The 27,453-nt window shown below is 43.5% G+C and overlaps 3 protein-coding genes and 1 non-coding gene across 4 annotated transcripts in view; 2 read left to right on the top strand and 2 right to left on the bottom strand.

Annotated features, from left to right (window-relative positions):
- LOC112224769 (neurotrypsin) overlaps window positions 1–27,178 on the bottom strand; it is a 32,809-nt gene extending 5,631 nt beyond the window's left edge. The window contains exons 1-4 of the mRNA XM_042306016.1: window positions 26,893–27,178; window positions 13,423–13,465; window positions 3,891–4,133; window positions 84–222 (exon numbers count right to left, since the gene is read on the bottom strand). Of these exons, the coding sequence (XP_042161950.1) occupies window positions 84–222; window positions 3,891–4,133; window positions 13,423–13,465; window positions 26,893–27,030 (563 nt within the window). The 5' untranslated portion in view covers window positions 27,031–27,178. The remainder of the gene's footprint in view (window positions 1–83; window positions 223–3,890; window positions 4,134–13,422; window positions 13,466–26,892) is intronic.
- On the bottom strand, window positions 5,704–5,756 carry LOC112224820. Its single transcript, XR_002949501.1, has one exon. It is a non-coding gene; the product is annotated as a U7 small nuclear RNA (small nuclear RNA).
- Window positions 6,997–9,211, top strand: LOC112224312 (E3 ubiquitin-protein ligase TRIM39). Its single transcript, XM_024387802.2, has 2 exons — window positions 6,997–7,141; window positions 7,333–9,211. The coding sequence occupies exon 2, from the start codon at window positions 7,335–7,337 to the stop codon at window positions 8,973–8,975; it is 1,641 nt and encodes a 546-aa protein (XP_024243570.1). The 5' UTR covers window positions 6,997–7,141; window positions 7,333–7,334; the 3' UTR covers window positions 8,976–9,211.
- LOC112224311 (E3 ubiquitin-protein ligase TRIM21) lies at window positions 9,632–13,370 on the top strand. Its single transcript, XM_024387801.2, has 2 exons — window positions 9,632–9,828; window positions 10,463–13,370. Exon 2 carries the CDS (start codon window positions 10,465–10,467, stop codon window positions 12,115–12,117), a length of 1,653 nt encoding a protein of 550 aa, XP_024243569.1. The 5' UTR covers window positions 9,632–9,828; window positions 10,463–10,464; the 3' UTR covers window positions 12,118–13,370.
- Window positions 27,179–27,453: the final 275 nt, after the last annotated feature.

The raw sequence follows: 27,453 nt of genomic DNA on the forward strand, positions 1-27,453 counted from the left end.
TGGAAATGCTGCGATACTTCAATGCCAATCTTGATGAGGAGGCGCTCAAACATACACACTCCTACCACACACATCCCTCTTACCCCAGTCCCAGCTGTCTGCAGATCACACTGGCATCTCTGTCTGTCCAATGAGAGTCACACACTGCCCCCCACTGGCCATTCAGGTACACCTCCACACGTCCACTTCCAGACGATGTCCCGCCCACCAGCCGAGCTGCACCTAGGAGAGGGAGAGATGGACAGGTACATCAGCCAATCAACAATCTGGAAGAAAGACACATGACAGGAATCTCATCAAATCCAAATATTATGTCCAAATAATTTGCTATTTGTCATATATAGTGCATTCGGAAAGTTTCAAAACCCTTTCACCTTTTTCACATTTTGTTACATTACAGCCTTATTCTAAATTTGATTAAATCGTTTTTTCCCTCATCAATTTATACACAATACCCCATAATGACAAAGCAAAAATATGTTTTTATAAACATTTACTAATTTATTAAAAATAAAAAACTGAAATATCACATGTACATAATTCAGACCCTTTACTCAGTACTTTGTTGAAGCACCGTTGGCAGCAATTACAACCGTGAGTCTTCTTGAGGGAGTTTCTCCCATTCTTCTCTGCAGATCCTCTCAAGTTCTGTCAGGTTGGATGAGGAGCGTCGCTGCACAACTATTTTCAGGTCTCTCCAGAGATCGGGTTTGAACTCAGGCTGGGCCACTAAAGGACATTCAGACAATTGTCCCGAAGCCACTCCAGCGTTGTCTTGACCGTGTGCTTAGGGTCGTTGTCCTGTTGGAAGGCGAACCTTCGCCCCAGTCTGAGGTCCTGAGCCTTCTGGAGCAGAATTTAATTTAGGATCTCTCTACACTTTGCTCCATTCATCTTTCCCTCAAACCTGAATAGTCTCCCAGTCCCTGCCGCTGACAACATGATGCTGCCACCCTCATGCTTCACCGTAGGGATGGTATAGGCCAGGTGATGAGCGGTGCCTGGTTTCCTCCAGACATTGACGCTTGGCATTCAGGCCAAAGAGTTCAATCTTGGTTTCACCAGACCAGAGAATCTTGTTTTTCTCATGGTGTGTGAGTTCTTTCGGTGACTTTTGGCAAACTCCAAGCGGGTTGTCATGTGCCTTTTACTGAGGAGTGGCTTCGATCTGGCCACTCTACCATAAAGGCCTGATTGGTGGCATGCTGCAGAGATGGTTGTCCTTCTGGATGGTTCTCCCATCTCCACAGAGGAACTCTGGAGGTCTGTCAGAGTGACCATCAGGTTCAAATCAAATCACATTTTATTGGTCACATACACGCGACTAGCAGATGTTATTGTGGGTGTAGCGAAATGCTTGTGCTTCTAGCTCCGACAGTGCAGTAATATCTAACAAGTAATATCTAACAAATTACACAACATATACCCAATACACACAAATCTAAGTTGGAATGAATTAAGACTATATACTTATGGATGATCGATCTCAGAGTGGACTAAGATACCTACACCACCCGATGTCACAGGAAGGCCATAAAGATCATCAAGGACAACAACCACCCGAGCCACTGCCTGTTCACCCCGCTATCATCCAGAAGGCGAGGTCAGTACAGGTGCATCACAGCAGGGACCGAGAGACTGAAAAACAGCTTCTATCTCAAGGCCATCAGACTGTTAAACAGCCACCACTAACTTTGAGTGGCTGCTGCCAACATACTGACTCAACTCCAGCCACATTAACAATGTAAAAATTGATGAAAAAAAAATATTCACTAACCACTTTAAACAATGCCACTTCATATAATGTTTACATACCCTACATTACTCATCTCATATGTATATACTGTACTCGATACCATCTACTGCATCTTGCCTATGCCGTTCTGTACCATCACTCATTCATATATTTTTATGTACATATTCTTCATTCCTTCACACTTGTGTGTATAAGGTAGTTGTTGTGAAATTGTTAGGTTAGATTACTTGTTGGTTATTACTGCACTGTCGGAAGTAGAAGCACAAGCATTTCGCTACACTGGCATTAACATCTGCTAACCATGTGTATGTGACAAATAAAACTTGATTTGATACATAGAATAGTATAGAATACAGTATATACATATGAGATGAGTAATGCAAGATATGTAAACATTAAGTGACTAAGATACAGTAGAATAGTATAGAATACAGTGTCTACATTTGAGATGAGTAATGCCAGATATATAAACATCTCCCTGACCAAGACCTTGTCCCCCGGTTGCTCAGTTTGGCCGGGCGGCCAGCTCTAAGAAGAGTCTTGGTGGTTCCAAACTTCTTCCATTTAAGAATGGTGGAGACCACTGTGTTCTTGGGGACCTTCATTGCTGCAGAAATGTTTTGCTACCCTTCCCCCTTCTTCCATTTAAGAATGGTGGAGGCCACTGTGTTCTTGGGGACCTTCATTGCTGCAGAAATGTTTTGCTACCCTTCCCCAGATCCATTGTGTTCTTGGGGACCTTCATTGCTGCAGAAATGTTTTGCTACCCCTTCCCCAGATCCACTGTGTTCTTGGGGACCTTCATTGCTGCAGAAATGTTTTGCTACCCTTCCCCAGATCCACTGTGTTCTTGGGGACTTTCATTGCTGCAGAAATGTTTTGCTACCCTTCCCCAGATCCACTGTGTTCTTGGGGACCTTCATTGCTGCAGAAATGTTTTACTACCCTTCCCCAGATCCACTGTGTTCTTGGGGACCTTCATTGCTGCAGAAATGTTTTGCTACCCTTCCCCAGATCCACTGTGTTCTTGGGGACCTTCATTGCTGCAGAAATGTTTTGCTACCCTTCCCCAGATCCGTGCCTCGACACAATCCTGTTTTTGTTTTGTCATTATGTGGTATTGTGTGTAAAATGATGAGGAAAAATGTATTTTATTCCATTTTAGAACAAGGCTCTAATGTAACAAAACATGGAACAAGTGAAGGGGTCTGAATACTTTCCGAATGCACAATGTATATATATACACTGAGTGTACAAAACATCAAAAACACCTGCTCTTTCCATGACATAGACTGCACAGGTGAATCCAGGTGAAAGATATCATCCCTTATTGATGTCACATTAAATCCACTTCCATCCATGTAGATGTAGGGGAGGAGACAGGTTAAACAATTTAGGTTAGACAATTGAGACATGGATTGTGGATGTGTGCCATTCAGAGGGTGAATGGGCAAGACAAAAGGTTTAAATCCCTTTGAACAGGGTATCGTAGTAGGTGCCAGGCACACTGGTTTGAGTGTGTCAAGAACTGCAACGCTGCTGAGTTTTTCATGCTCAACAGTTTCCCGTGTGTATTAAGAATGGTCCACCACCCAAAGGACACCCAGCCAAGTGTGGGAAGCATTGGAGTCAATATGGGCCAGCATCCCTGTGGAACGCTTTTGACACCTTGTAGAGTCCATGCCCTGATGAATTGAGACTGTTCTGAGGGTAAAAGGGGGGTGCCTCAATATTAGGAAGGTGTTCTTAATGTTTTGTATATATATTTACACAGTACCAGACATAAGTTTGGACACACCTACTCATTCCAGGGTTTTTCTTTATTCTTACTGTGTTCTACATTGACGAACAATAATGAAGACATCAAAACTATGCAAAGCTGTCATCAAGGAAAAGGGTGGATACTTTGAAGAATCTCAAATATAAAATATATTTGGATTTGTTTAACACTTTTTTGGTTACTACATGATTCCAAATGTGTAATTTCATAGTTTTGACAATGTAGACAATAGTAAAAATAAAGAAAAACCCTGGAATGAGTAGGTGTGTCCAAACTTTTGACTGGTACTGTATATACACACAAACTACTGCATTTATTTAATATGCCTATTTCACATATGTGCTGTTGACCTACCCTGGTGGCAGTCGCAGTAAGACCAGCCGATGGCCCCAGAGGTCTGTCTGAAGAAGCACCAGGGGTTGGACTCTCTGTCAGGGTTACGGCAGTAGCTGTGCTCCCCAAGGCCTCGGCCAGGGTACTGCAGTACGTAGTCTGGAAACTCTGTCCACCGCAGGCAGAGAGCGCCAGAGTCCGTCTGAGACACAGAGCCATTATAGTAACCCAGCTCTGTAAAACCCTCCGAACAGGAGAGAGGGGCTGAATAGAGAGAGAGAGTGAGAGAGTGAGAGAGAGAGAGAGAGAGAGAGAGAGAGAGAGAGAGAGAGAGAGAGAGAGAGAGTGAGTGAGAAAGAGAGAGGGGGAGAGAGAGAGAATGGAAGAGAGAGAGAGAGGATAATGTTAGTAACCCAGCTTTGAAAAACCCTTGGAACAGGAGCAAGGAGCTTGGAGGAGAGATAGAGAAAGACAGTTGTGGAAGGTGAGGAGAAAAGGGACAATGTTACAGTAGAACTGTAAACCCTTCATAGCAGGGCAGTGGACCTGGAGAGAGAGGGAGAGAAGAGGAGCTGAAGAGAGAGAGGGAGAGAAGAGGAGCTGAAGAGAGAGAGGGAGATGGAGAGTCCTGATTCAAAATGGAAAATCGCCTTGCTTCTCCCATATTCATGTACAGACAGTTACAAGACGTATTAATATCCACTTTCCGATGACACAGCAGGGGACCTCTGTAATACGGTTACTCAACTGATCCATGTTAAAATCCCTTCACCTCCCACTCCCATTCTTACTCAAAATGAAGGAGGACACACAGCAGAGGGTCCTTAAGGAAGGTACAGTCTGTAGTCTGAGGGTCCCTAAGGAGTGTACACTCTGTACTGTTGAGGGGGAATTAGTGGAAGAGGCATAAACAACAAAGGCTAAATAAAACTGCTGCTGACACGAAAATTATGCTACCCCAACCCCCCCACCCACACACACACAACAACAATAATCTCCCAGGCAGTAATTAGAGCAGTATTAGTAGAGAGAGAGAGAGATGTATTAGACATTCCATTGAGTAGCAGGATCAGACTCCATAGTAACTAAGCAACTCACACTCTGCCAGACCCAAACAAACACACACATACATGCACGCACCCAAACACGCACGCACACACACACACACACACACACACACACACACACACACACACACACACACACACACACACACACACACACACACACACACACACACACACACACACACACACACACACACACACCTGTGATTAATAGCTAGGACAGAGAGAGGAGCTGCAATAGCCAGGACCAGTGTTATCTCTCACACACAGCTTGGCTGTCCTTGAACATCATCTAATCATGCCATGCACGCGCACACGCACACGCACACACACACACACACACACACACACACACACACACACACACACACACACACACACACACACACACACACACACACACACACACACACACACTCTCTCTCTCTTTCCAGAGGCTGTAGCCCTTACCCATCATACCTCATCCCAATCTGGAAGAGGAAGAGAGAAAAAAGGAGAGGGACCCACATGAAAAAATATTGTAGTGTATACTACGGTCGGAATACTATAGTATTCACTGTAGTGTTTTCTCTAGTTTACTATAGCATAAATACTGTAGTAAAAAACAGAAATATATACTATAGTATTTACTGTAGTGTTTTTGCAAACTGTAGTATACCGTAATATTTACTGTAGTGTTTTGGTTTACTGTAATAATTACTATAGTGTTTTTGGGGACATTACTGTAGTAATTACTAAAGTGATTTATTATATTTGACATGGAAGTTTGGGGCTTTCTCCTTGAAAAAACCTACTGGAGAAAAACTAAAAGAGCACATTTTCCATGACCTGTAGGTAGAACTAACTTCACACTTCTGTTCTTTTCTATAACCTTATGGTTATGTAGGTCTTTCACTTATGGGTGGCACAAATTGTGATTATTGGGGAGGGGAATGGGCAGGGTATATGCAAATTAAGTGATGTCGTATTTACTAGTGATGGGGAAACAAAGCTTCTTGAAGCATTAAGGCCCAGCCAATTGTGTTTGAAACTTGTCATTGCTTGAGGCTTTGAGCAACACAGTGTACACTAGCGGCACCTGCTTGTCAAAAGAATTTAGATCAGCCAAATTATTATAGATGACGTCCCACACACCGTAGCGCCTGCGCAGGGTAGCCTTTTTGTCTTCTACCAAACCAATCAGGTAGTTGTTTGACAAAAATAAGCTTTGGATGTTATTGATCACATGGTTCTGATAAAGTGATACTGTCACGACTTCTGCCGAAGTCGATGCCTCTCCCTGTTCGGGCGGTGCTCGGCAGTCGACGTCACCGGTTCTCTAGCCATCATTGATCCATTTTTCATTTTCCATTGGTTTTGTCTTGTCTTCCTACACACCTGGTTTCAATCCCATTCATTACCTGTTGTGTATTTAACCCTCTGTTTCCCCTCATGTCTTTGTCGGAGAATCTTTGTTGTTCAGATTTCGTGTTTGTATTGGTGCGCGACGGGTCCTCGTACCCACTTTATTTTATATTATTCATAGTTTTGGAGTTATGTTTTGTTTAAAGTCATTAAACAACTCCATTCCACTAAGTTTGATTCTCCTGCTCCTGACTTCCCTGCCACCTATACACACGACTCTGACAGATACAAGCATCGACACACTGCTTTGAAGTAAACTACTTCGCAATTTTGACACATTCCTCTGCGTTCTGGTATGAAATAGTGATGGGGAAATTAAGCTTCCTGAAGCATTGAGGCTTTCCAGACAATTGTGTCATAAACAGGTTCATTACCCAAGGCTTCAATCAAGAATTTATAGCAGCTAAATGATTATGTTAGATGACGTCCCACACACAATAGAGCATGGTTTCCCAAACACGGTCCTCGGGACCACAAGGGGAGCACATTTTGGTTTTTGCCCTAGAACTACACAGCTGATTCGAATAATCAACAAATTGCAATACAAAATGATGTGAGGAAAAACATCAGAAGAGACTTTAGACAGGCTGGTAAAATATCAACACTGTCCCTTTAAGGGCAAATATTTGCAAAGAGCAGAGCAGGGTGGAGTTAAATGATGTCACTTTGCTGAAGTGAAAGTTAAATATAGAGCTGGTATCTGCACACAGAAACAAACTTTCTCCAGCAACTCCCAAAAAGAACACTGCAGCTGACAGTCTACCTTTCATAGAGAAATAAAAGGGAATAACAAACACTCGGGTGAGTAGCGAGATGAGATGGAGAAGATGCTTAATAGGGAGATAGCAAAACCTTGTGAGTGAGAGTGGGAACTGAACTGAAGACACCAAGGTCACTATGAGAGTGAGAAAAAGGACAAGTACAAAGTTTACTGTCTAAATGCTGACACATTCTAGCACGTCTTTTGATGTGTTTGTTCTGTTGTGTTCCAGAAATGGCGTCCCCTAGATGTTTCCTGTCTGAAGATCAGTTCCAGTGCTCTATTTGTCTGGATATGTTCACTGAGCCCGTTTCCACTCCATGTGGACACAACTTCTGCAAGGTCTGTATCAGCAGATACTGGGATACCACTGACCTGTGCCAGTGTCCAATGTGTAAGTATAAGTTCTTCACGAGACCTGAGCTACTCGTCAATACCTTCATTTCTGAGATGGCTGCTCAGTTCAGGAGGTCAGTTCAAGTGGAAGCTCCCGGCAGCCCAAACCAAAGTCTTACAGAGTCTGGAGAAGTGGCCTGTGATGTCTGCACTGGGACGAAGCTCAAGGCCCTGAAGTCCTGCCTGGAGTGTCTGACCTCTTTCTGTGAAATTCACCTGCAGCCTCATCAGAGAGTTACAGGCATGAAGAGACACAAGCTGATCGACCCTGTGGAGAACCTGGAAGACAGGTTGTGTAAGAAGCACGGCAGACTCCTGGAGCTGTTCTGTAGGACTGACCAGACATGCGTGTGTCAGTTCTGTACTGAGACAGACCACAAGACTCACCACATTGTCCCTCTAGAGGAAGAGTGTGGAGAGAGGAAGGCTCAGCTTGGGAAGACGGAGGCACAAGTGCAGCAGATGATCCAGGAGCGACTGCAGAAGGTTCAGAAGATCAAACACTTAGTACAGTTTAGGAAGAGAGACACAGAGAGAGAGATAGGGGACAGCGTGCAGATCTTCTCTAATCTGGTGCGCTCCATTGAGAGAAGCCAGGCTGAGCTCATTGAGGTGGTTGAGGAGAAGGAGAAAGTAGCAGAGATGCGGGATGAAGGGTTCATTAAAGAGCTGGAGCATGAAATTAATGAGCTACTGAGGAGAAGCACTGAGCTGAAGCAGCTCTCACACACTGAGGATCACCTCCACCTCCTCCAAAGCTCCCTATCCCTGAGCCCCCCCACCAACACCAAGGACTGGTCTGAGATCAGTGTTCACAGTGCACTGTGTGCAGGGATCATGAGGAGAACTTTGTCTCAGCTGGAGGAGACAGTTATCAAAGAGATGGAGAAGTTGTGTGATGCCGAGCTGATGAGGATGCAGAGGTGTGCAGTGGATGTGACTCTAGACCCTGATACAGCACATTGCTGTCTCATCCTGTCTGAGGACAGGAAACAAGTGAGATATGAACAAGGACCACAGCTTCTCACTGACAACCCAAAGAGGTTTGAGTATTTATTCTCTGTCCTGGGAAAGGAGGGCTTCTCCTCAGGGGGATTCTACTATGAGGTGCAGGTAAAGGGGAAGATTGAGTGGATTTTTGGAGTGGCCAAAGAGTCCATCATGAGAAAAGAACCTACAACTGAGAGCCCTGAGGGTGGACGGTGGACTGTGTATATGAGAGGTAAAAATAAGTACCAGGCCTGCAACTATACTCGTGTCCCCATTTCCCTGAGAGAGAAGCTCCAGAAGGTGGGGGTGTTTGTGGATTATGAGGAGGGTCAGATCTCCTTCTACAATGTGGAGGCCAGGTCTCATATCTACTCTTTCACTGGCAACACCTTCACTGAGAAACTCTATCCGTATTTCAACCCTTGTAATAATTCTGAGGGTCCAAACTCAGCCCCATTGGTCATTTGTCCTGTCAATCACACAGACTGAATAAAATGTCGTAATTTAGCACATTTTATGTGCAATTAGTTTGTTGATATAATTTTATCATGCAACGATGAGTAAATAATATAATGTATTATAGTATTGGTTATGTATGTGCTGTGTAAGATAATGGGGGTGTACTGTGTTGGAATATTGGGTGTACTGAATCGTTTTTCGTATTTTTGTATTGGCTTACTGCCAGACAACCTTAAAAGACTCAATAAATCCACTAAATGCCAAAACTGACCTATCATCTCTGGGGAATATCACAGCCGATAGTAGAGGCCTGTATAAAACTGACCTATCATCTCTGGGGAATATCACAGCCAATAGTAGAGGCTTGTATAAAACTGACCTATCATCTTTGGGGAATATCACAGCCGATAGTAGAGGCTTGTATAAAACTGACCTATCATCTCTGGGGAATATCACAGCCGATAGTAGAGGCCTGTATAAAACTGACCTATCATCTTTGGGGAATATCACTTCCTCCTACTGTACACACAGTCTCTTCCTTCTGCTCATCTCATTACACTTCCCTCTCCTTCTTTCTCTTCATCCCCCGTTCCATTGTACTCCACGAGTTAATGAGCATTTTCTGAACCTTTTTTTGGTTTTTCAGTATACTTTCAAGCAAATAACTATGGACGATTAAAGCTAATGACACACCTTCCCTACTATAGGGAAGTAGGAGCAGGGAGGAGTTACGAGATGACACTTTGCTGAAGTCAGAGTTCAATTGAGAGCAGGAAACTGCACACGGTAACAAGCACGTTCCTGCTCGCGAAGATAGCAACACAGCTGCAGCCTGCACAGAGTCCACCTTTCATAGAGAAATAGAAGGCACAAGCAAACTCAAGTAAGTACTGATCGAGTTGGAGGGAGGTTTTACCCGAACAGGTATGGCTTATTTCTACCAGAATCGCTGTGCTTCCTGTTTTCCTCAGCTGTATTCACGTGCTACGCCCTTGGCTAAAAGCCATGATCTCTGTCGACAATATTAGAGGAATTTTATGAAGATGATTTATTGTATCCGTTTATTACATTTTCCTGGAATTACATTTCATTGACCACAGAAGTCACTTTTGTTGTACATGTTTCAGGGAAAGACACGCAAAAACAGATAGTCACAACAGTAACATTACATATCGATCAGCATCAGAGTATGACAACTATTTCGTTCACAACCACAAAACACAGTCTACAAACAGGAGAACGAACAGAACAGTTCTGACAAACATCCACTACAGTATATAGTTTATAAATCACTACTGGGTCACTTCTTTAAACCGGGAATATATGATGGAAATGTGTAAATCTGACTGATTCATTTATCGGTATTATATTATATACTGTTGGTTAGTGTAAAGTATATTCTTTCTGAATCCATCATCTTTTTAAACTCTTCCTCGTCTGGATAAAAGGAGACTGAATTGTGGTTGTACTCCTTCCAGAACATAATTATATGGTTGCTCTTGCTCTTTGTGTTGCAGAAATGGCGTCCTCTAGCAGTTTCCTGTCTGAAGATCAGTTCCAGTGCTCCATCTGTCTGGATGTGTTCACTGAGCCAGTCTCCATTCCATGTGGACACAACTTCTGCAAGGCCTGTATTAGTGGATACTGGGATACCACTAGCCGGAACCAGTGTCCACTGTGTAAGCATACTTTCTACAAAAGACCAGAGTTAAAGACCAACATAACACTGAGAAATGTTGCAGATCATTTCAAAAGAATGAGTGACAGAGAAAGAGATTTGTCCCCTGCCGAGCCCGGAGAAGTGGCCTGTGATCTCTGCACTGGGAGAAAGCTTAAAGCCCTGAAGTCCTGCCTGGAGTGTCTGACCTCTTACTGTGAGATTCACTTGCAGCCTCATCAGAGAGTTGCAGGCCTGAAAAGACACAAGCTGATCGACCCTGTGGAGAACCTGGAAGACAGGTTGTGTAAGAAGCACGACAGACTCCTGGAGCTGTTCTGTAGGACTGACCAAACGTGTGTGTGTCAGTTCTGCACTGAGACAGACCACAAGACTCACCACACCGTGCCTCTAGAGGAAGAGTTTGGAAAGAAGAAGGCTCAACTGCGGAACTCCATAGCACAAATGCGGCAGATGATCCATGACCGCTGGCAGAAGGTTAGGGAGATCAAAGACTCTGTAGAGCTCAGCAAGACAGTTGCAGAGAGAGAGAAAGCAGACAGCGTGAAGGTCTTCAATGCTCTGGTGCGTTCCATTGAGAGAAGCCAGGCTGAGCTCATTGTGGAGATTGAGGAGAAGCAGAAAGCCGAAGGCAGGCGGGCTAAAGGGCTGATTAACGAGCTGGAGCAAGAAATTACCGAGCTTAAGAGAAGACGCACCGAGCTGGAGCAGCTCTCACACACCGAGGACCACCTCCACCTCCTCCAGAGTTCCCCATCTCTGTGCACCCCCACATTCACCAAGGACTGGTCTGAGATCAGTGTTCACTACTACCTACATGTGAAAAATGTGAGGAGAGTTGTGTCTCAACTAGAGGAGACACTTCATAATGAGATCGAGAAGTTGCCTGACATCAAGCTGAAGAGGATGCAGCAGTACGCAGTGGATGTGACTCTGGACCCTGATACAGCATTTCCATACCTCAACGTGTCTGAGGACGGAAAACAAGTGACACTGGGAGACGTACTAAAGAAACTTCCTAACAACCCTGAGAGGTTTGATTATAATCCCTCTATCCTGGGAAAGAATGAATTCTCCTCTGGGAGATTCTACTATGAGGTGCAGGTAGAGGGGAAGACTTGGTGGAGGTTAGGGGTGGCTAGAAAGTCCACCAACAGGAAGGGCTGGCTTCCACTGACCCCTGAGAATGGATTCTGGACTCTGGGTCTGAAGAGTGGGTACCACCGGCATTGGTATTGTGCAAACATGTACGATAACCTCTTCTACCTGCCCTTCTTCTCCGGCAAGCCCCCGACACCCCAAAAAGTGGGGGTGTTTGTGGATTATGAGGAGGGTCTAGTCTCCTTTTATGATGTAAAGGCCAGATCTCACATCCACTCTTTCACTAGCTGCAACTTCACCGAGAAGCTCTATACATACTTCAACTCGGGTGGTAATGCTGGTGGTAAAAACACTGCCTCATTGGTCATCTCTACTGTCAATCACACAGAATAAATAGTGATCCAATAAGGTCACAGCGCTTATAGTGTCATATGTATTCATAATGCTGTCAGTCAGAGATGTGACCGTATAACCTAATGATGATTTGGTCATTTGTCAGACTGTGTTATTCAATTAGGCACTTGAAAGAAAACATACATACATTAATGGAATTGTAAAATGTGTTGATGGGAGTAATGTCTTTGATATAATATGATATAGTTGCATGTAATGGTGTGTTAAATTGTAGTGGCGTGAGGTGTGTCTGTGTGTTTGTAACATACTGAAAGTACAGAGGAGTTGTAATTTACTTTCACCTTATCTTTTACATCAGATGTTTATGATGGGTTTTAACCTGATCATTTTCGTTATTTGATCATTTTTCCTTTTTTCTATCAAGTGTGGTGAGACCATGTGTGAAATACATTTTAGAATAATCTTGCGTATGATTTGGAAATATGTGCTGTTTCGAAGGAAATCATGTTTTTTAGTTGATGGATCCGGCCAGATCTCAAAAGATTTGACCTAAACCCAAATTAACTCATAACATCCTAGTCACACACTGATTGCTAGGGAAACCAACACTCTGTGTTGCTACGACAACCAGACTCTCCTCCATCGCTATGGGAACCATCACCACAGGAACACTCATTCTCTCAGCTCCCATAATCCATTCCCCCGCCACAATGAGTATTTGACACGGTTCACACGTGCAGTGCTGAGCCATATGGGGGTGGGTATGTGTCTGTCCTCACACACATGCCGGCAGTGCATACAAACACGAGACACACTCATACCTTACAACATCAGCTACACATTAATAAAGCACACTGATGTACTGTACGCTAACAAAGCCAAGGAGGGCCTTACAGATTATCATGCTGTCTGATTGGCCAGATGTTGAGGCAGGGTTTCTTTTCCTTGATGTGACAACATTCAAAGGCCTCAATTAATCAGCAGCACTGTAGAGATTTGGGCGCTTGTGTGTGTGTGCTTCTGTAGATTTTGAGCACTTGGATTGAGGCCAGAAATTATGAATTGGCTGGTCTTTGCTAGTGAGAGAGAGAGAGAACCCCACCCAGATCACAACCACCAGCCACACACAGAGAGAGAGAGAGAGAGAGAGAGAGCGAGAGAGGGAGAGAGAGAGAGAATAGAGATGGGGGATATAGGAGGAGGGGAATATAGGTTATAAGAACATGAGGAGTGAGAGTAGGAATGGAGAGAATATGAGTGGGGGAAGAAGGGATGGCACATTTTATAGAACACAAAATAGATCAGGGAACAGGAAAAAGAGGAGAGAGGTGACTGTTAGCCTACCTGTGTTTTGCACCTCGTTTAAATAACTGTCATCAGCTACCACCTGAGAGAAGAGGAACACATCAGACATAGTTTCAGATAACACAACCTACTGTCAATGTTTCACATCATATCTGTTACAGAACAAATCAATTATATATAGACCCCCATGACCTTGCCTAAGAACCGAAGCCTGTTACAGGCTTTAGCTCAGTGGGCTTGTCTTGTGGCGTGCCGATGATGCAGGTGAAATCCCTACCAGTCACATAGACAAACATTACAGACACACAAGCATACAGAACACAGAGACCTGGGTACTGAACAGTGGAGGCTGGTGTGAGGAGCTTTAGGAGTATTGTAATTGCTGTAATGGAATAAATGGAACCATATGTTCACATGTTCCATATGTTTGATGTTTTTTTTTATACCGTTCCATTAATTCCATTCCAGCTGATACAATGAGCCCATCCTCCTATAGCTCCTTCCTTCCACCAGCCTCCTCTGGTACTGAATAACCGAGTTTTAGACAGTTTCAGATGATATCTGACAGAATGCTGTGTAGTGCAGTCTCTTAGAGTCACAGAAACCAGGTCAGAGTCGAGAGGAGAGAAGGAAATGGAGGAAATTCTCTGACTGTTTCTGCTGATACTATATACGGCAGGGTAGCCTCGTGGTTAGAGCGTTGTACTGTTGTTCTGCCCCTGAACAGGCAGTTAACCCACTGTTCCTAGGCCGTCATTGAAAATAAGAATTTGCTCTTAACTGACTTGCCTAGTTAAATAAAGTATAAAATAAAGATATATAGTATCATCAGAAACAGTCAGAGAATTTCCTCAATTTCCTTCTCTCCTCTTGACTCTGACCTGGTTTATGTGACTCTAAGAGACTGCACTACACAGCATTCTGTCAGATATCATCTGAAACGGTCTAAAACTCGGTTATATATATATATATATGGTATTTTACACCCTTTTTCTCCCCAATTTTGTGATATCCAATTGCAATCCAATTACGATCTTGTCTCATCGCTCCCCAACGGGCTCTGGAGAAGTGAATGTCGAGTCATGCGTCCTTCGAAACATTACCTGCCAAACCACGCTTTTTAACACCTGCAGCTTAACCCGGAAGCCAGCCGCACCAATGTGTCGGAGGAAACACCGTTCAACTGACGACCGAAGTCAGCCTGCATGCGCCCGGCCTGCCACAAGAAGTCGCTAGAGCGTGATGAGCCAAGTAAAGCCCCCCCGGGCCAAACCCTCCACTAAACCGGACGACGCTGGGCCAATTGTGCACCACCCTATAGGACACCTGGTCACGATCGAAACCGGGGCTGTAGTGACACCTCAAGCACTGCTATGCAGTGCCTTAGACTGCTGCGAGGCTCGGGAGGCCCCTGTTTCTGCTGATACTGAATAAAACCGGATAACATCTATAAATGTTTCACCCTCTTCATCTTGATTTCCATTGTAGCTCACTTTGAATCAAACACATATAGGCCTGGACTACCAAGTTTGGCATGACAATACTAGGCTAAATCATAAATAAACAGTAAACGGGCTTATCTTTCTTGTGTTTTTCATGTTTTACAGCACAAGGCATAGACGCATACACACTAAAAACAAATGATTCCAAAAAGGGTTAATTGGCTTCTAACCATAGCAGAACCCTTTTTGGTGCTACAGTATATGGAACCGTTTTTTGAAGGTTCTATAAAGAACCATGGTCATAAGGTTCTAAATGAAACCTGAAGGTTCGATAAAGAACCATTAAAAAAGGCTCTATATAGAACCAAAAAAACGGTTCCGCTATGGTTACAACCCTTTTTGGGGCAATATAGAACCGTTTTCTATGGTTCTTAATAGAACCTGTATGGAGAAAGATTCTTTATAGAACCATTCTCAATATCATAGGTTCTTTGTAAAACCATACTGGTTTTGTTGTTCTGGTTTAATAGCCATATTATATTGTTAAAATTCCATAGGTTTTATAATTGTGTTTATTAACAAGTTGCTCTGGAATGGCTGGGGGTCCCTAGTGATGTCATGTTTGATACCAGAGCTCCGAGGCATGCGTCGAAATTGCTAAGCAGTGTACTTCAAAGCAGTGTGCCGATACCTGTATCACTTTATCAGAAGCACGTGATCAATGACGTCCGAAGCTTCGTTCTGTCAAACAACCACCTGATTGGTTTGGTATTGGTTTGGTAGAAGACAAAAAGGCTACGCTGTGCACGTGCGCTATGGGGTGTGGGACATCATCTATAACACCAGCATGTGCCACTAGTGTACACTGTGTCGCTCAAAGCCTCGCGTAATTAACCTATTTTCGACACAATTGGCTGGAAAACTTCAATGCTTCAGGAAGCTTAATTTCCCCATCACTAAGGGTCCCCAAGGAGAGAACTAAGAACTACTGACTTAATCAACTGTTCTCAATTGTCACGAGGTCATACATGAGTCTGTCACAAGGCACCATCACCAGCCTTTGTCATATATAACATGTAATATCATAACACAGCAGATTAGATCAACTGGGATGGTACTCAATCACAGTTGCACAAAAAGAGCAGACAACAAACCATCCCCCAAAAAATTTGAATTAGACACCGCCCCTACATTTTAATCAAATCAAACCCAATTTTATTGGTTGCATACACTTACTTAGCAGATGTTATTGCGGGTGTAGCTAAATGCTTGTGTTCCTAGCTCCAACAGTGCAGTAGTATCTAACAATTCACAACAATTCATACAATCTAAAAGTAAAACAATGGAATTAAGAAATATATAAATATTATTGGATGAGCAATGTGCAGGGTTGAGTGACCGGGTGGTAGCCGGCTAGTGACAGTGACTAAGTTCAGGGCAGGGTACTGGGTGGAGGCTGGCTAGTGATTGCTATTTAACAGTCTGATGGCCTTGAGATAGAAGCTGTTTTTCAGTCTCTCGGCCCCAGCTTTGATGCACCTTGATGCACCTGACCCTGCCTTGTGGATGATAGTAGGGGAACATGCCGTGGCACGGGTGGTTGATGCCCTTGTTTATCTTTTTGGCATTCCTGTGACAACGGGTGCTGTAGGTGTCCTGGAGGGCAGGCCATGTGCCCCCGGTGATGTGTTGGGCTGACCGCAACACCCTCTGGAGAACCCTGTGGTTACGGGCAGTGCAGTTGCCATACCAGGCGTTGATACAGCCCAACAGGATGCTCTCAATGGTGCATCTGTAAGAGTTTGTGAGGGTCTTAGGGGCCAAGCCGATTTTCTTTAGCCTCCTGAGGTTGAAGAGGCATTTTTGCGCCTTCTTTACAACACTATCAGTGTGGGTGGACGATTTCAGACTGTCCGTGATGTGTATGCCAAGGAACTTTAAGCTTTTCACCTTCCCCACTGCGGTCCCGTTGATGTGGATGGGGGCGTGCTCCCTCTGCTGTCTCCTGAAGTCCACTATCAGCTCTTTCATTTTGCTGATGTTGACATTATTTTCCTGGCACCACTCCGCCAGGGAACTCACCTTCTCGCTGTAGGCTGTCTCATCATTGTTGGTAATCAGGCCTACTACTGTTGTGTTGTCTGCAAACTTGATGATTGAGTTGGAAAGGTGCGTGGCCATGCAGTCATGGGTGAACAGGGAGTACAGGATGGGTCTGAGCACGCACCTTTGTGGGGCCCCTGTGTTGAGGATCAGCGTAGTAGAGGTGTTGTTTCCTACCTTCAGCACCTTGGGGCGGCCCGTCAGGAAGTCCAGAACCCAGTTGCACAGTGCAGGGTTCAGACCCAGGGCCCCAAACTTAATGATGAGATTGGAGGGTACTACGGTGTTGAAGGCTGAACGAAGTCAATGAACAGCATTCGTACGTAGGTACTGTATTCCTCTCGTCCAGATGGCATAGGGTACAGGAACAATGGTGGACATCGTGAAGCAAGTGGGGACAGCAGACTGGGATAGGGAGAGATTGAATATGTCAGTAAACGCTCCAGCCAGCTGGTCTGCGTATGCTCTGAGGACGCGGCTAGGGATGCCGTCTGGGTCGGTATCCTTGCGAGGGTTAATTAACAAGCTTAAATGTCTTACTCACATCGGTCACAGAGAACGAGAGCCCACAGTCCTCGGGAGCGGGCCACTGTGTTATTTTCAAAGCAGGCGAAGAAGGTGTTTAGCTTGTTTGGAAGCAAGGCAGGGGTGTCACGGCATAGCTAGTTCTCCCTTTGTAATCCTCTTTGTCTCTGTACTGACGTTTAGCCTGTTTGATTGCCTTACGGAGGGCATAACTGCAGTGTTTGTATTCAACCATATTCCCAGACACCTTGCCATGATTAAATGTGGTCGTTTGCGCTTTCAGTTTTGCGCGAATGCTGTCATCTATCCACGTTTTTTGGTTTGGGTAGGTTTTAATAGTCACAGTGGGAACAACATCCCCTATACACTTCCTGATGAACTCAGTCACTGTGTCAGTGTATACATCAATGTTATTCTCAGCGGCAACCTGGAACATATCCCATTCCGTGTAATCAAAACAAAAGCATGGATTCCGATTGGTCAGTCCAGCGTTAAATAGACCTTAGCACGGGTAATTCCTGTTTGAGTTTCTGCCTATAGGAAGGGAGGAGCAGAATGGAGTCCTGATCTGATTTGCCAAAGAGAGGGCGGGGGAGGGCCTTGTAGCAATCACGGAAGGGAGAGTAACAATGTTCAAGAGTTTTGAAGCGCAATGTGTTGATAGAACTTTGGCAGCGTTTTCCTCAAAAATGCTTCATTAAAGTCCCCAGCTAAAACAAATGCGGCCTCAAAATATGTTGTTTCCAGTTTGTAGAAGGTCCAGTGTAATTATCTATCATTATAAGAGGAAAGAACCCTTTTTTGAACAGCAAATAACCATTGAAGGGCTCAAAGGGTTCTTATGATCAGTATGGTTCCACCCCTATTACTAGCCTGTTCAACCTCTCTTTCGTGTGATCTGAGATTCCCAAAGATTGGAAAGCAGCTGCGGTTATCCCCCTCTTTAAAGGGGGGGAACACTCTTGACACAAACTGCTACAGACCTATATCTATCCTACCCTGCCTTTCTAAGTTCTTCGAAAGCCAAGTTTTAAAAAAGAACACCGACCATTTCGAATCCCACCGTACCTTCTCCACTATGCAATCCGGTTTCCGAGCTGGTCATGGGTGCACCTCAGCCATGCTCAAGGTACAAAACGATATATTAACCACCATCGATAAGAAACAATACTGTGCAGACATATTCATTGACATGGCCAAGGCTTTCGACTCTGCCAATCACCACATCCTCATCGGCAGACTAAATAGCCTTGGTTTCTCAAATGATTGCCTCACCTGGTTCACCAACTACTTATCTGACAGAGTTCAGTGTGTCAAATCTGAGTGACTGTTGTCTGGGCCTCTGGCAGTCTCTATGGGGGTGCCACAGGGTTCAATTCTTGGGCAGACTCGCTTCTCTGTATATATCAATGATGTCGCTCTTGCTGCTGGTGAGTCTCTGATCCACCTCTACACAGACGACACCATTCTGTATACATCTGGCCCTTCTTTGGACACTGTGTTAACAACCCTCCAGACGAGCTTCAATGCCATACAACTCTCCTTCCGTGGGTGGCCTCCAACTGCTCTGAAATACAAATAAACTAAATGCATGCTCTTCAACCAATAACTGCCTGCACCTGCCCGCCCGTCCAGCATCACTACTCTGGATGGTTCTGACTTAGAATATGTGGACAACTACAAATACCTAGGTGTCTGGTTAGGCTGTAAACTCTCCTTCCAGACTCACGTCAAACATCTCCAATCCAAAGTTAAATCTAGAATTGGCTTCCTATTTTGCAACAAAGCCTCCTTCACTCATGCTGCCAAACATATCCTCGTAAAACTGACCATCTTACCGATCCTCGACTTTGGCGATGTCATTTACAAAATAGCCTCCAACACCCTACTCAACAAATTGGATGCAGTATATCACGGTGCCATCCGTTTTGTCACCAAAGCCCCATATACTACCCACCACTGTGACCTGTACGCTCTCGTTGGCTGGCCCTCGCTTCATACTCGTCGCCAAACCCACTGGCTCCAGGTCATCTACAAGACCCTGCTAGGTAAAGTCGCCTTATCTCTGCTCGCTGGTCACCATAGCTGCACCCACCAGTAGCACGCGTTCCAGCATTTATATCTCACTTGTCACCCCCAAAGCCAATTCCTACTTTCAGTTCTCTGCTGCCAATGACTGGAACGAACTACAAAAATCTCTGAAACTGGAAACACTAACAACTACCTCTTCCTCTACTGTATTTATTTATTTATTTTTGCTCCTTTGCACCCCAGTATTTCTACTTTGCACACTCATCTACTGTCAAATCTACCATTCCAGTGTTTTAACTGCTATATTGTATTTACTTCGCCACCATGGCCTATTTATTGCCGTTACTTCCCTTATCTCACCTCATTTGCTCACATTGTATATAGACTTATTTTTCTACTGTATTATTGTATTGACTGTATGTTTGTTTTACTCTATGTGTAACTCGGTGCTGTTATATGTGTTGAACTGCTTTGCTTTATCTTGGCCAGGTCGCAGTTGTAAACGAGAACTTGTTCTCAACTTGCCTACCTGGTTAAATAAAGGTGAAATAATAAAAAATAAAATAGAACCATCACCCTTCCCTTGAGGAACCCACGTGTTGTAGTGTGTAGGCTTGGTTAAAGATGGAGATTATTTCATGACAGTCAACAACAAGAGTTACTGTGTTCCCTTTCAAAGTACAACAGTGCTAGATTGTTGAGATGTGCAGTCAGCATGCAAGATCTGATGGATGTTTTGATCTGGTTTGTAGTTTAGAAGAGTCTCTCAACACTACATGAAGTCATAAGAAGGGCAATGATGGCCCTTAGTAGTCTATTGATGTTAGGGAAAATGTCAGGGCTGCAGCTGTCCAAAACCTCAATAAGGGATGGGAATTTCTTTTCGGTGCAGTTTCTGAATGAACAAGGTAAATTCAGCATCCATAACAGAGTTATGATAGTGATCACATGGGGCCTGAAGTGATTATTTCAGTGCAAAAGTCCTAGACCCTGGCAGACAGGCCGCTGCTGCCAGATATGGGCAGCATTTTTGTTACATGCATTTTAAATTTATATTTAAATTACTTCTGAGTATTTTGTCATTTGTATAACGCTGGGATGAACTACATTGTTTTAAAATGAGAAACTTTCGAGAACTGTAATATGTATTGTCAAAATGTTTTTTTTTTTTATTCTATAAAAAAAATTTTTTTTACAGCAGTTCACAATTTTGTGGCCCCCTTTCACCTTGCATTGGTATCAGAAATGTAATGGTACTACGATGTGATGAGAGCAGCTGATAAATGAACTAAATATACAGTGCATTCCGAAATAATTCAGACTCCTTGACTTTTTAAAAACATTTTGTTACGTTACAGCCTTATTCTAAAATGGATTAAATTATTTTTCCCCTCATCAATATACACACAACACCACATAATGAGGTAATTATTTTGGGGGGAAAAACAACAACCAAAAAACACTGAAATACCTCATTTATATACAGTTGTAGTTGGAAGTTTACATACACCTTCGCCAAATACATTTAAACTCAGTTTTTCACAATTCCTGACATTTAATTCTAGTAAAAATTCCCTGTCTTAGGTCAGTTAGGATCACCACTTTATTTGAAGAATGTGAAATGTCTAAATAATAGTAGAGAGAATGATTTATTTCAGCATTTCTTTCTTTCATCACATTCCCAGTGGTTCAGAAGTTTACATACACTCAATTAGTATTTGGTAGCATTGCCATTAAATTGTTTAACTTGGGTCAAACGTTTTGGGTAGCCTTCCACAAGCTTCCCACAATAAATTGGTTGAATTTTGGCCAATTCCTCCTGACAGAGCTGGAGTAACTGAGTCAGGTTTGTAGGCCTCCCTGCTCGCACACGCTTTTTCAGTTCAGCCCACATATTTTCTATAGGATTGAAGTCAGGGCTTTGTGATGGCCTCTCCAATATCTTGACTTTGTTGTCCTTAAGCCCTTTTGCCACAACTTTGTAAGTATGCTTGGGGTCATTTTCCATTTGGAAGACCCATTTGCGACCAAGCTTTAACTTCCTGACTGAGATTCCTCTTGAGATGTTGCTTCAATATATCCACATAATTTTCCTACCTCATGATGCCATCTATTTTGTGAAGTGCACCAGTCCCTCCTGCAGCAAAGCACCCCCACAACATGATGCTGCCACCCCCGTGCTTCACAGCTGGGATGGTGTTCTTCGGCTTGCAAGCCTCCCCCTTTTTCCTCCAAACATAACGACGGTCATTATGGCCAAACAATTATATTTTTGTTTCATCAGACCAGAGGACATTTCTCCAAAAAGTATGTGCAGTTGCAAACCGTTTTGGAGCAGTGACTTCTTCCTTGATGAGCAGCCTTTCAGGTTATGTCTATTTAGGATTTGTTTTACTGTGGACATAGATACTTTTGTATCTGTTTCCTCCAGCATCTTCACAAGGTTCTATGCTGTTCACACACAACAATGACATTCATCTGTAGGAGACAGAACGCGTCTCCTTCCTGAGCGGTATGATGGCTACGTGGTCCCATGGTGTTTATTCTTGCGTACTATTGTTTGTACATATGAATGTGGTACCTTCAGGTGTTTGGAAATTGCTCTCAAGGATGAACCAGACTTGTGGAGGTCTACAATTCTTTTCTGAGGTCTTGGCTGATTTCTTTTGATTTTCCGATGATGTCAAGCAAAGAGGCACTGAGTTTGAAGATAGGCCTTGAAATACATCCACAGGTACATTTCCAATTGACTCGAATTATGTCAATTAACCTATCAGAAGCTTCCAACGCCATGACATAATTTTCTGGAATATTCCAAGCTGTTTAAAGGCACAGTCAACTTAGTGTATGTAAACTTCTGACCCACTGGAATTGTGATACAGTGAATTATAAATGAAATAATCTGTCTGTAAACAATTGTTGGAAAAATTACTTGTGTCATGCACAAAGTAGATGTCCTAACCGACTTGCCAAAACTATATTTTGTTAACAAGACATTTGTGGAGTGGTTGAAAAGCGAGTTTTAATGACTCCAACCTTAGTGTATGTAAACTTCTGACTTTGCTATGAGAATTGAAATTGAGCTCTGGTACATCCTGTTTTCATTGATAATCCTTGAGCTGTTTCCACAACTTGATTGGAGTCCACCTGTGGTAAATTCAATTGTTTGGACATGATTTAGAAAGGCACACATCTGTCTATATAGGTTCCCACAGTTGACAGTGCATTTCAGAGCAAAAACCAAGCCATGAGTTCGAAGGAATTGTCCGTAGAGCTCTGAGACATGATTGCGTCGAGGCACAGATCTGGGGGGGAAGGGTACCAAAAAAGGTCTGTAGCCTTGAAGGTCCACAAGAAGACATTCGCCTCCATCATTCTTAAATAGAAGAAGTTTGGAACTACCAAGACTCTTCCTAGAGCTGGCCATCCGGGCAAACTGAGCAATCGTGGGAGAAGGACCTTGGTCAGGGAGGTGACCAAGAACCCAAAGGTCACTCTGATACAGCTCCAGAGTTCCTCTGTGGAGATTTGAGAACATTCCAGAAGAACAACCATCTTCGCAGCACTCCACCAATCAGAACTTTATGTAAGCCACTCCTCAGTAAAAGGCACATGACAGACTACTTGGAGTTTGCCAAAAGGAACCTGAAGGAACCTGACAGATCATGAGAAACAAGATTCTCCGCAGTCGACGTCACGAAGAATTCGCCGATATTGCTAGCACCTTTAGCTAGCGTGGCCTTCTTGTGCATTTCTGTGGATGCATGCGGAGTTTGGTCACTCTCCCCTCCATGGCCAATTGAGAATTCCTGACGGCATAAAGTACAGAAAGCTTTGGCCAAGTCACCACTGACAGCCTTAACCCACGTCTTTTTTGCTTCCCGTTGTTTGTTGTAGCTGCAGTCTTTTGTTTTTTGCGGGTTTATCCATATTTCCTTGATATGCCAAACCGACCGAACAACATCAGAAATAACTTTGCAGGAATTGGCACGTTTACGCTACTATTGGATGAATATACGGGACAAGGGAGGTCAGGTATGGGACAAACCAATTTAGCCCAATATAAGGGACATCCCGGCTAATACGGGACAGTTGGCAACCCTATGGGCAAGGCCCTTCCGTTGCTTTGCCTCTGACACACACAGATTTACATTGAGCATTTAGTTATTTCGCACAGTTTCCCCAAAGTCAGTCCTGGGTGCTTTGGCATTGCTCTGGTTAATCATACTATACAGTGAACAGGAGTTTCTGATGAAAATCTAACATGCTGATATCTCCACTCATATCAATGTCACGGTTATCATACTGACAGAGAAGCATTCAGATGTTACCGCACCACAGTCTCGATCTGTTCCAATATCCACACTAGCACACCACTTTGAATGAATCAGTATATCGAGCATGCATTCTGAACGGTAAAATTGTGTTGGTATTGGAACATAGTGGTAGCCTTCAATCTGCACGGCACAGGTGACTGCACAGCCACACAGAGACGGGGTCACAGAACCGGTACAGACACACACAGAGATATGCACCACAAGACTGTCAGCCAAGCCAAAGGAGCTCAAGTAATAGCTCTGGGAATTGACAAGTCTTCAGGTCTCACGGCAAGGTTTCTCTTCACATGGACGTGTTCACTTGATTCACGATTCACCAAACCAGCTCTGTTACATTAACACCACACTCAACACTCACGTATCTACATGGTTTCATAAATAATACATTACAAACCTTCTGATTTATTCAGAAAAAATAAAACATTAAAATAGATGAATTCACTGATTAATTGATGGACCATTTAATTGATATATGCCTCATAGGGTTTGAGGAACCAAAGGGGTTTATAATTCCTCAGCATTGATGATTAGAGAGAATTGCAATCTACAATATTGACAAATAATCAGTGTCTTGTAACATATGGTTTACACAGCTGATCTGGCCTCTGAGGTGATCTACTTCTAATGTCCCTGGTCTGGATGAAACATGGCTTCACCCATGACCCTGACCCTCTCACAACCAGCCATGGCCTATACACACCACACAGGTATTGACTATGATACACAGCTACGGATGAAAGTGACCTTTCATGGCAGGTTAGCAGCATTAACGTCACAGGTTAGGAGAATTAGGCTACCTGAGGTGGCAGGTAGCCTAGTGGTTAGCATGTTAGCCTAGCAAACCGAAAGGTTGCTAGATCAAATCCACGAGCTGACAAGGTAAAAATCTGTTGTTCTGCAGTTAACAAAGGCAGTTAACCCATTGTTCCTAGGCCGTCATTGTAAATAAGAATTTGTTCCTAACTGGCTTGCCCAGTTAAATAAAGGTAAAGGGTTAGCTAAAAGTCTTTGCTAAGCAGTTGCTTTATGTATAACCTTTTTTTTGAAGGTCTATAAAGAACCAAAACCATTAGGTTTTAAATGGAATATTTGTTTACCGTTATTTGTCCCGGTAAATCAAGAACAAATTTGTATACAATGACAGCCTGTGGACTATAGGATTTATGGTGCTATAAAGAACCCATTCCTAAGATTCTATAAATAACCATGAATAGAAGGTTATATATAGCACCCCAAAAAAAGGTTTGCTATGGTTACAGCCCTTTTGGGGGATAAAGAGAACCCTTTTTGATGGTTCATTATATAATCTCTATGGAGAATGATTCTCTAAAGAATTTTTGCTAATCTCAAAATTCATTTTTCAATCCTTTTGAAGAACCATCATTTCTTTTAATCCTGGTTAGCCATATTATATTGTTGAAATTCCTATTATTGTTTAAATTAACAAATTGAGTACTACGTGCTAACTGTACAACAGCTTTGGGTCCCTGAGGAGAGACTTGAGAACCACTGAATCAGTCAACTGTTCTTAGTTGACACGAGGCAATACATGAAACTGTCACTGACCATAGACTTTTTCAACGTAAATTCCCGTAACTCAACACACGATGTCAACTGTAATGTCACTCACTCACGATTGCACAAAAAGAGCTGCGAGCAAACCCCGCCCCAAAATATTCTAATGAGCCACCGCCCCATACATTTTAATTATCGCTAAAAGAGCAAAGAACACTTTTCTTAACGGCAAAGAACCATTGAAGGGCTCAAATAGTCAGAACCATCACCCACCATTCCCAAATAAGCCTTTTAGTGTCCATTCTAACAACAATCCACCTCACATCACTCCCCCCATTTCCATCCAATCTCCTTATCTAAAAGATGCACGTTGAGAGATTCATTCGACAGTAATATAATACCCACTCTGAATGATCTGTATGAAAGGAGAACCTCGAATATGGCCCAACAGTTAAGCATATCCTATAGGCAATAGGGCTACATTGCGTCTCAATAAGGCTTTATGATTATAATATAAACAGGCCACAACCCAACATCATACATATTGTAGATGCAAATGGTGTAGATGCGCTGTTGGAAGGCTGAGGGAGGTTGATTGAATTGCTGCGACAAAGGGCAATAGCGCGTGGTGTTACCGTTCATCACTGGGGCGAGTTCCTGTGATAGCCCATTATGAGGGAACCGTGTGTGTGTGTGTGTGTGTGTGTGTGTGTGTGTGCGCGCGCTCGCCAATAAGGAATGAATGTACCTACATTCAAACTGCTTTGTCCAGCACATTAGTCTCTACCCCTTGACGTAGCCGAGCTATAGGCTAAAATAAAGTATTGTTGAAATAGGAAATCATTAAAAAACGCAACTGAACGTATATACGATGTTCCATAATACTGTGATTCCAACCATGATGACATGTAGGCTACACACTGAAAAATGAGGATTCTTCAAGGGTTCTTTGGGAACAGTGATGGTTATATATGGAACCATACTGACCCAAACAACCCTTTAAGCCCGTCAATGGTTATTTGCAGTTCAAAAAGGGTCCTTTACCCTTTTAGTGATAATTAACATGTGGGGTGGTGGGGGTGGTGACTCATTAGAACATTTTGGACCGATTGAGAATGGTTGACTAAGTCAGAAGTTCTCAATTAGACACCCAGCTGTTCCAGAGCTTTATAGAACCTTCAAAAAAGGTGCCATATAGAACCAAAAGGGTATTGCTATGGTTATAAGCAAAGGACCTTTACTTGGCCCTATATTGAACCATTTGTTTTTAGTGTGTAGCACCTAGCCTATAATGACCGTTATGTCGGTGGAGAGAAAATGGGGCGCACCTTGAAAAGAAAAAGGAGCATTGTTGTTTTATTTAACGTAAGCTATTTCTCCAGGTTAATTTCATCTAGGTTAAATCAGTTTTGTAAGTTCGACCCGGCCCAAGATAACCGCAAGAGTAAACATAGGCTACATGCTTGCCATGAAATGGTGAGAAAATAAGGAGCACCTTGAAAATGAACGCAATTATAGCCATTAAACACATACAGCAAGTGATCATAGTAGCTTACCTCTGAAAGCACTTGGAGCCAGAGGCAGCTGAGACCGATCAGAAGCATCATTTTCCGGGTGGTTAGATCCATCCTGGCCGCTGTGTCAGTGTCATAGGCTGATAAAGAAACGGCACACCTCTCCCATCTCTGTCCCATAAGACCGCTATTCTCTGCCGCGAACGGACTCGACAGCGGATGCCAAGAGAGCTCTGTCTCTGGCTCATTTGCTCTCTATCTCTCTCTCCCTCTCGCTCGCGCGCTCTCTATCTCTCTCGATGTGATGGAAGAACACACACATCTCTTCTACTGAACAGAAACAAACACATACATCTACGCTATATATACAAAAGTATGTGGACACCTCTTCAAATTAGTGGATTCAGCTTTCAGCCACAACCGTTGTTGACAAGTGTATACAATCTAGCCCACAGCCATGCAATCTCCATAGACATGCAGTGGCAGTAGAAGAGCTCAGTGACTTTCAACGTGGCACTGTCATAGGATGCCACCTTTTCAACAAGTCAGTTCAAATTTCTGCCATGCTAGAGCTGCCCTGGTCAACTGCAAGTGCTGTTATTG

Source organism: Oncorhynchus tshawytscha, linkage group LG25, assembly GCF_018296145.1.
Source record: "Oncorhynchus tshawytscha isolate Ot180627B linkage group LG25, Otsh_v2.0, whole genome shotgun sequence".
Lineage (NCBI taxonomy): Eukaryota > Metazoa > Chordata > Actinopteri > Salmoniformes > Salmonidae > Oncorhynchus > Oncorhynchus tshawytscha.

What these genes read in the sequence shown, in the direction of transcription:
- LOC112224312 (XM_024387802.2), top strand. Translation starts at nt 7,335, where the DNA reads ATGGCGTCCCCTAGATGTTTCCTGTCTGAAGATCAGTTCCAGTGCTCT.
- LOC112224311 (XM_024387801.2), top strand. Translation starts at nt 10,465, where the DNA reads ATGGCGTCCTCTAGCAGTTTCCTGTCTGAAGATCAGTTCCAGTGCTCC.